This window comes from Lolium rigidum, chromosome 4 (genome assembly GCF_022539505.1).
Source record: "Lolium rigidum isolate FL_2022 chromosome 4, APGP_CSIRO_Lrig_0.1, whole genome shotgun sequence".
Classification (NCBI taxonomy): Eukaryota; Viridiplantae; Streptophyta; class Magnoliopsida; order Poales; family Poaceae; genus Lolium; species Lolium rigidum.
In genome coordinates, this window is record NC_061511.1 from 48,674,653 (window position 1) to 48,683,938 (window position 9,286).

At 42.6% G+C, this 9,286-nt stretch overlaps 2 protein-coding genes across 2 annotated transcripts; both read right to left on the minus strand.

Annotated features, from left to right (window-relative positions):
* Nucleotides 1-1,728: 1,728 nt before the first annotated feature.
* Nucleotides 1,729-4,747, minus strand: LOC124708232 (zinc finger transcription factor YY1-like). The gene is made up of 6 exons (XM_047239920.1): nucleotides 4,574-4,747; nucleotides 4,427-4,485; nucleotides 3,984-4,198; nucleotides 3,544-3,633; nucleotides 3,084-3,224; nucleotides 1,729-2,328 (listed from the first exon to the last, which is right to left on the minus strand). The coding sequence occupies exons 1-6, from the start codon at nucleotides 4,699-4,701 to the stop codon at nucleotides 1,792-1,794; spliced, it is 1,170 nt and encodes a 389-aa protein (XP_047095876.1). The 5' UTR covers nucleotides 4,702-4,747; the 3' UTR covers nucleotides 1,729-1,791.
* A 1,306-nt stretch (nucleotides 4,748-6,053) lies between these two features.
* LOC124708376 (V-type proton ATPase 16 kDa proteolipid subunit) lies at nucleotides 6,054-9,286 on the minus strand. Its single transcript, XM_047240053.1, has 3 exons — nucleotides 9,149-9,286; nucleotides 8,783-9,068; nucleotides 6,054-6,516 (listed from the first exon to the last, which is right to left on the minus strand). Exons 1-3 carry the CDS (start codon nucleotides 9,225-9,227, stop codon nucleotides 6,384-6,386), a joined length of 498 nt encoding a protein of 165 aa, XP_047096009.1. The 5' UTR covers nucleotides 9,228-9,286; the 3' UTR covers nucleotides 6,054-6,383.

Below are 9,286 nucleotides of genomic sequence, written 5' to 3' on the forward strand. Positions count from 1 at the left end.
CGCGGGAGGACATTTAAGTGTAACTCCACCAGCATTTTCACGAACAGTTACCTAGTTGAGTAATTAGACTCACTGTAAATCAGTATTACGAATCTGAAAAAATAGATGCAACTACAACCTAATGCATTTGTGTTTCGCCTTGTTTGTATGACCATAGGCATAGTTTTGTAGACAGAACTATTAGCGAACTGCCTCAATGGATCAAGGATATCAAGGGGGGAACTTAGCATGTATTGCAAGACCTTATGGAACTAAACAAATATTACTGTCAAGCGTATAGACAACATAATAGCTAGTCTGTTCCAAATTTCCCATCACATGACATACGGATATGTAAAAACATGGAAAGAATTTGCTTTTCGTTGTAATCCTCAGACTTAGATATCTTAACCTCTGTCAATAATAAAGAATAAAGATGATATCTACAAGGATAACCTTTTCTTGGCAGAACTACAAGGATAACTTCACAGAAAAGAATAACAGTTAAGTGTAACTTATAAGCACGGATAAAAGTGGGCACTAGGGTCTACAGGCCACAGTTTGGCACTGTAAAGCTTTACTTCAATATATTTCTGATATGGTTCAATGGGGTTTTAAATTAGTGGGTATGAATAGAAAGAAAAGAAAGACAGCCTAAAAGATGAAGATGGAAGTCAGTGAACTTTAGCAAGTAGCAGCATACCTTTTTCGTGTGCCTTCATATGTTATTTGAATTTGAAATCACACGTGATAATTGTCTGCAACATGTGTTCTCAGGTGCCCACATAAGCACGAGAAGGCCTGAAATTTGGAGGTTGCGTTTGGTAGATGCAACATGTACCAGAGCAAAAGGATTCATCAATGAGAAAGCATAATCATTTACAGTACTTCTGTTGTCAAACCAGCCACGTATAGATATGCAAACATGAAGATGAAAAATTGGGGAAATTAGGAAGATCTCAAATTAGCAATAGTTAAAGATAATAACTGAATTTAAAACAAAAAACTAGTTTGAGGTATCAGGTGATTAATTTCGTCTAATCAAATCAGTGAAATAAGTTGAGTTAGATAGAATTAGCATGCCCCTACTTAGTTCTTCATCGTCAGACAGAAGAACAGCCGTATGCCCGTATAAAAAATTGTAAGTTGCACAGTTAGAATTAAAAGAAAAAAATGCAATATAAAACTGTGAAGCCATACCTTACCACATGACGTGGGCAAATAAAATCATTTTGTCCTGTGTGAGTAAGATAATGCCTCTTCAACTTGGAGCTATCCATAAATTTCAACAAAACAAAAAGAACATTAACTCACCATTTATTCGCCATCAAACTCAAGTGACATGCTCTGCCAGCTAAATCACCATTTGTGACATGGCATAATACCTTCCCTTTTTAATTTTTGAGCTGAAAACTGTAGGGAGGACCTGACAGTAAAATACCTTTCCATGTAGTTAAGCTTCTTTCCGCAGGCGACAGGGACAAATCAGCGGCTGAAGAGAAAGAAGCACAACTAGAAGGAAAAAAGAAGGAAACATCTAGCTATGGCTTCATCACAATCCAGAAAATATTAACTACCACAAGCTGGGGGCAGATATATCACATAGATGGACCATCTCAACAAAATGACCAAACAACATCAGTAACTGTCTTCTTACACCCTGCCATCTAATTCTACCACAATTAAAACACCCCAGTTTCACTCACTGCTGATTTTCAGCTTACACCGAAATTACTAAAAGTAGACAACAGCATCTAATCAACCTAGGGCGCATGCTCCAGCAGGATAAACACGAAAAGGCTGAATGTTCGGTTAGTCTTCATCTTCTTCTGTTTCCTCATCATCGGCATTCTGGTTACCGTATCTCCAGCCATCTTCGACGTTGTTACCACCATGATCTTCCTCGGTCTCTTCACTGTCATCGTCATACATACCCTTGCCTGGCCACTGGTTCTTCGCACCACTGGTATCAACACCCATCCTGCTGGAAACCTTGACATTATAGGCATTAGGTGGAGGGGCCTTGTGTGCTTGGTTTGTCTTGCTCCTTTTCGGGTTTGGTGCAGGGTCACTGGCCTCGGCATAATTATACTCGCCTGAAGGTGCTGCGAACCTACCATTATCTTCTTGGCCGTGTTCAGGGTGCTGAGTCTTGAGATGAAGGTTGAGTTTGTAACTGTGGATGTAGGCTTTCCCACAGCCTTCGTAGGGGCATACATGAGGGCGCTCAGCGGAAAAGCTTGGTAGTGCTAGCGCAGTAGGCTTCAGGGTTGCTTGTATGGCAGGCTTTATAATGCTTGGTGGTTTTTCTGCCGGTGGCGTATGTTGCACTGCAATAGGAGACCCAGTCTGCATCATATCCACAATAAACACAATAAGTAAAACATTGCCAAGATTCATATAAACAATTGCAAACTACATCATACAAGTGTGGCACCATGGGCATTCTAACAAATGCTTATCTACTTGGGATACTTATAGTAAATCAATAAGACACAAATCTGACAAACTAACATCACACCCCAACTAAAATGTATTTGTGTTATTCCTTGTTTGTATCACTGCAGTTCTATTTGGTGGATCAAGTATGTCAGGGATAAAACTGAACATGTACGGCAGAACTTCATTGAACTTAACTGTCCTACTTTTACTTTTACGATAAACAGAATAATCCCCAGTCTGTTCAGCATTGCCCACCACCTGACATGTAAGTAAATACAAAATGGAAAGCAATTTCTTTTCGATGTAATCCTCAGCCTTTTGATCTCATGAATTATATACTAACACTAAACGATAAAGAAGACACCTACAAACATAACTCCTATATACAAAGAGTTACAGTACACGCGCAACTTATAATACAATGAAAAAGAGAGCAGCTGCATGGAAGTTAGAATAATGCATTAAGGTCGAGGGGACAGATTGGAATTGCAGAGCTTTGCTGTGGAAAAATAGCTGGTTAACACAACATTTACCCGTTCAGCCATATTTAAACATATTTCTTATATGGCTCAGAAATGGGGTTATAGATTAGTTAGCATGAACAGAAGGAAAAGATCAACCTAAAAGATGAACATAGAAGTCAATGCGCTATAGCAACATACCTTTTCGTGTGCCTTGATATGGCATTTTAATTTGAAATCGCTTGTAAATTTTTTGCCACATGCTGGGAATGGGCATACATGGTAATTTTCCATAGCATGTGTTTTGAGATGCGCACGCAAGTTAAAATCCAATGAGAAGGCCTGAAATTCAGAAGATATGTTTGTTAAAACGACAAATGTACTGTGGTGAAAGGATTCACCTATAAGAAAGCACAAGCATTTGCAGTACTTTTTGTTTTCAAATCAGCCACAGAGAAATTGAATCTAACATAAACAGGTTTGAGGGATCAGAGGAAGTTTCATTAAGTCCATCTAATCAAATAAGATAAACATCTTGAGTTAGATGGAATTAACATGCCACTTAGTTTTGCATCATTAGATAGAAGAACACTGTAACTAGACTACATGGTGAGAATTAGCACTAGCAGTGGAAAATGCTGCCTCCTCTGTAAATCCCTACCTTACCACAGCCTGGCTGTGGGCAAACAAAATCCTTTTGTCCTGTGTGAGTAAGATTGTGCCTCTTCAACTTGGAGCTATCTACGAATTTCTGCAAATCAAACAGAAAGCACTCATCATTTCTGTACAATACAAAACAGACGCGTAGCTATAAATCCTACTCTCCCATCAACAGTGAGCATACATACAATAGTTGTTTGGTTCATATAAGCAATCAGTATATGAAACAACCCAAAGTCTTCGATGTAAAGTTGCAGTGTAACAAATCATTGGGCCTTAAATCTATTAGTAACTTTGCAAAACAGAGAAAGGTCCTTGTGGATATGAAACATAAAGAGCTTAACACCATTTCACCTATGAGCATGAACTCGCTGGTAAGTTCTCAAACAAAAGCATATGCAGTTGTAAATCCCTAAGATAATTTTTTTTCACTGGAGGTACCTTCCCGCAGCCGGGCTCCTGGCAGACATACTGCCTCTCGCCGTGCACGTGCGCATGCTTCCTCAGGGCGGCCACGTCGACGAAGGTCTTGCCGCAGTTGTCATAGCTGCAGAGGAAGAGGATCTCCGTGGTCGGTTCGACCTTGCGCGGCTGCACCTCTGGCTCCTGCGTGCCCCCTTTGCCGCCATTTTCCTTCAGATTCTTGTACACGTCCTCTGCGATAGAGGAGCCGATTGCTAATTAGTACGTGCAGAAAATCACACTGTCTAGAGAGAGAGTGGCTAACTACAGAGGATGGGATAAATTTGTTCCGTAGGATAACATGAACAGCAAAACCGTCGACATTGCCAATTCGTTCGGCTAACGATCCAATCTACTGATCCGCGGGGAACGGGAAGGGGAAGAAATGGAGAAGATTCAGGGAGCGCGTGTGCGTGAGGTACCTCTGACCCACTTGAAAAGGGCGCACTTTGAGCCGGGGGACGCGAGATCCTGCGGGATCCTGCAGCGGAGAGGAATTCAAGACGACGGCGTCAATCTTAGATACAGATAGCGAGGGTGCGGGGAGGGGAAGGCGCGGACGGGCGTACCACTGCTTGATCCAGCGGGCGGCGGGGCGCGGGCGGCGGCGGAGCGTCTGCGTCTGCGAGGGCTGCGGCTGCGCCGGCGGGTAGTAGTAGTAGCCGCCTCCGGTCCCCGCCGCCGCCGCGTACTCCATCTTCTCCGCCGTGGCTGCAGCGTGGTGTGGCCGCCGGTGCCGTCGGGTCGAGTGACCACTGCTTTTCTTGTCCTCTCCCTTCCTTCTCTCGTCTAGGGTTCTTCTTCTTTCATCACCGTCCGCCCCCGCTATTTCTTCACATTTCAATTCGAGTCCTTTTTGCTATAGGTAAGTTTCATAAAACCATGTTTAATTTCATGAGCTACTTACTCTAGATAAAATTTGCCAAATTTTAAATTATGAGCTAAATACTCGTATGTAGGTGTATGTAGATAAAATTTGCGGAATTTAAAACCCGGTAGGGCCTCCACTGCGTGTCGTCTCTGCTTTGTGATGTAGGCGTGAGGTTGGGATGTAGGATGAGAGGACGGCCACATCCCTCCTATGGCGGCGCAGGGCGAGGCTGCGGCGAGGGGGAGGCCATGAGGGCATGTACAAAGTGAGGCGTTTAGCTTGGCGCTTAGGTAAATAAAAATAATAATTTTACCACATTGGATTAATACTAGCGTTTGTCTAAGTGTTCGGAGCTGCAATCACATGCCTCTACTATTTCGTCAACAAACTCTCTTCGATTTTCATGCTTTAAGGGAAAAATCAACTAAGCACCTAACATAATTTCATGTATCGACGCTCGTAATTAAGCGCCCGCGGTGGGGATTTGCATGCTACACCTGGCATTAGCCGGGAGAAAAATTCTAGCGCCACTACCTAAACGCCTCGCCTTACATGCCCTGAGAGGCTTGTTGCACGACAATGAGTCGAGGTAGCAAATGTGCGGGCTTGTGGCGAGGCAGGAGGCTTGTACCGCAATGGCTAGGTCTCTTTTAAAATTTCAACATTTACGCTCATAAGCAATTCGAAGTTTTTGAAATTTCAACAAATAATTTATTTTTCTATCCTCCGGATTTATTACCGACTACATCCGTTCCCAAAAGTGAGGCCTACAAGTTTCTTCTAAAGTCAGACAACACAAAATTTGATAAATTTTTATATAGTACCGAATCGATGCTGTTAGATACATAATGAAATATATTCTCATATGATTTCCTTATATTATTATACTAGTTGTTTCATCATTTTTTTTCTATAAACTTGGTCAAAGTTTGCATGCCAAAGTTTACATTATACGACTTCTAAACAAAATCAAGCACAATTCTGAAGTTTCTTAAAATTTGACCTTTTTTTATTTCAAAACGACAGAGCCGCCGCTTTCTTTGCTTTTTTACTTGTAGAGGGATACCATTCTCCTTTAGTAGCTACAAAAAAAATATCGTTAGGAACTACATGTCTGGTTCTGGTACCACCAAATATAACCACAAAGAACATCACAGACGCATCATAAACTGCACATCTCGAGAAATAAAACTAGGTCTAACTTGCTTATTCATTCATCGCGTCCAAACTGGCTCATCGCCAATTATTATTCCAAACAATTAAATACAACAGCGCAACAACAGTAGGCGCTAAATACAAGTAATACACATGATAGCTTTGTGTTGCCGACCGAATAAAATTACAGGAGACGGAGGGCGTGGAGACCTCTACGATCCCACCCACATTATGTTCATATGGACAAGGAAGAACCACAACGTAAGGCCAAAACAGTCTCTAGGAAGAAATCAACCCTCTGGAATAGAATGTAACGGTGGGACAGTGTGCACCATTCTTGCAAGGGCTTTGTTCTAGTCGGCGCGGGATTGGCCGGCACGGGAGGAGAGGATGATGCCAACAATGAGGCCGTAGAGAGCAAGAGCTTCGGCGAAGATGAGGATGAGGATCATGCCCACAAACAGCTTTGGCTGCTGCGCATTGGCCCTGTAGAGGAGGCAAAAAAGAAAAAGAAAAAAAAAAGAATCAAATCATTATCTTGACAGACTGAAAATAAAAGGTGGTTATCTGTAGAATGCTCTGGCAATAGTGGGAAGGTAACCTCCAGATAACATAAGTACAAAACCCAGTAAACACTGGCAACATAAAGAAATAAGAATACTTGGCATACAACCAGGCCCGGGCCGACGGGAGTGCGGCCCGTGCGGCCGCACAGGGCCCAGAAATTTTGGGGGCCCAAAATTTCTAAATTGACCTTTTAAATACGTATATATTGTAACGTATTTCAGTTGTTAACATCGAAACCAACTTGCTCAATTGGTTGTACTACCACGCGTGCATCTACGTTACGTTGTTGGATTGCAGGTTCGATTCCTTTACTCGTTATGCTTTTTTCCACCCACTTTTTCTATTCCATGCTATACCTATGATACATAATGATTGATTATTTATTTTTATGAGCTTTGAATAAAACTCGGAGAAGTTGCATGCATGAATCATGCTATAACTACTTTTGAAACAAATTTCTATTTCAAGTCTTAAATATATTAGAAAGTTTGTACTACAATATCTTGATTTCTCATATTCAAATCAAACAATTAATTTCCTTGATCTTGATTTATAGAGATTGACGTAAATTTGATATTGTGATATTGTATTCCTATCATGGGGATAGTTCTTATAATGGGCTTATCTATATAATATACTTGTTGGGATAGCTTTACATGCTATCAGCTAATGAGATTATGGGAAATAATTTTCCTTTTATAGTTTAAATGCATCAAAACCATTAGATTTAAGTCTTTTTGGTAGGACCATATGTGCGGTTGGGGTTTTAAACTATATATATATGATTCCTCTATTTTTCAAACGATCTTACCACGGTTTAAAATCTTTGAGTGTCGATAGTAGTTCTTCACTTTAAACGTACATCTAAGACACATATATGTTGTAATTGTTAATTAGTAATATTTGGTCAATGAGATAGGGGCCCATTTTCGGGTTTCGCACAGGGCCCCTGATTTTGCCGGCCCGGCCCTGCGTACAACAATGCTCCAGGTGGAAGAAAAGAGAGGGGACAATAGAAAATTCACCATGCCAACCAATGCTGAATTTATAACAGCAGGCCACTGGAGAATCTAGTTAAAAGACAAAGCAACCAGGTATCCACGTATGCAGACCAAACAGTATGACTTCGTGACTGTCTAACTCAGACCACAGGTCTGGTCATGGTAGCCAAACAGATATAGCTATTGTGTCCAAATAGAAGAGGTTAAACATATTCTATAAGAAACTTTAAAATATTTTAGATTGCGTAAACGGGCCATAACTCACAAGGACCCTAAAGAGTATGACAGTGTATTTATTATAGCAGGCTACTGGAGGATCTAGTTAAATAAAAAAATCAACCACATATGCAGATCAAAATGGTACAATTGCTATAAGCCTATAACTGAGACGAGAGGGCATGGTAGTCTAGCAGATATGGTCACTGTGACCAAACAAAAGAGCCATATGCAGATGAAAACGGTATGATTGCTATAACTGAGACAAGAGGTCATGCTAGTCTATCAGATATGGTCATTGTGACCAAACAGAAGAGCCATGAGTATTGAATAAGAAACTAGTCAAAAATCATTTTAGAAATTGTAAGTGGGGCATAACTCATGAGGACCATTAATGAAGGACTGTGATTATGAAATCTCACACCACATCTACTAATAAGACATTCCAAAAGCACCAATTAATTAATCCAACACTAGCATGTTCATTGTATACAAACTGTGTGTTTGAGCTATGCCACAAGAAAAAGTGGTTTTCAATCTGTACGAACCGTAAACAGAACAGCTTGCTATCTCGAACTCATAATGTAGGCTACATTCAGAATTTCAGATACAGTGTGGAACGATTTGCTTTTTTATAAAAAAAAAATCAGAGTTATCATGCCTCACTAACTTTACTGCGGTTGATGTTCTCTCCTTACTAGCATACCATTATCTTAGAAGTGTGGTTTAACATGCTGAGACACATGATTCGTCAGTAAACAACTCTGATCAAGCATATCACGTGTCACAACACGGAATCAATCAAATGGCGTGATCTCTTGCTGCAACTCAACCTCATGAGAACTTATACTAGTTCACACCAACTACCACGAGATTTACTGCATTCAGTCACCACCATCTACACAGCACCGCCCGATCAACGACGTAAGGGGAGGCAGAGGCAGCAGCAAGCGGAAGCGATGGCGTACCTGACCCCTGCGTCGCCGACGATGCCGATGGCCATGCCGGCGGCGAGCCCGGCGAGGCCACACGCGAGCCCTGAGGAGAGGTGCGCGTATCCGTCGAAGAGGAAGTACGGCTTGGCCTTGGGGTTGATCCCGGTGGAGATGATGACGGCGATGATGAGGCCGTAGATCCCGAGCACCCCGGCCATGACGACGGGCACGATGGACTTCATGACGAGCTCCGGGCGCATGACCCCCATCGACGCCACGCCCACGCCGCTCTTGGCCGTCCCGTACGCCGCGCCCATGCCTGGTAGAGAGCGGGTCGGAGTCAGCGGTCGATGGATCTGGGGGAGGGGGTGGGGGAGATCTGGGGGGAGGGGTGCTTACAGGAGAAGACGAGGGCGGCGGCGGCGCCGAGGAAGCCGAAGAAGGGGGCGGTCTCGTCGCCGCTGAAGACGGAAGACATGGTGGCTGGCGGGCGGTGGGGGATCTCGCCGGAGATGGGTGCGACGACGACGAGTGGAG

Bases quoted from the DNA above. Each gene is read 5' to 3' on its own strand.
- LOC124708376 (XM_047240053.1), bottom strand. From the start codon at position 9,227: ATGTCTTCCGTCTTCAGCGGCGACGAGACCGCCCCCTTCTTCGGCTTC. The intron at 9,069-9,148 runs GTAAGCACCCCT...GCTCTCTACCAG, and splicing joins CGCCGCCCTCGTCTTCTCCT to GCATGGGCGCGGCGTACGGG. The intron at 6,517-8,782 runs GTACGCCATCGC...CCTCCTCTACAG, and splicing joins GTCGGCGACGCAGGGGTCAG to GGCCAATGCGCAGCAGCCAA.
- LOC124708232 (XM_047239920.1), bottom strand. From the start codon at position 4,701: ATGGAGTACGCGGCGGCGGCGGGGACCGGAGGCGGCTACTACTACTAC. The intron at 4,486-4,573 runs GTACGCCCGTCC...TCTCCGCTGCAG, and splicing joins GCCCGCTGGATCAAGCAGTG to GATCCCGCAGGATCTCGCGT. The intron at 2,329-3,083 runs GTATGTTGCTAT...GATATGATGCAG, and splicing joins ATATCAAGGCACACGAAAAG to ACTGGGTCTCCTATTGCAGT.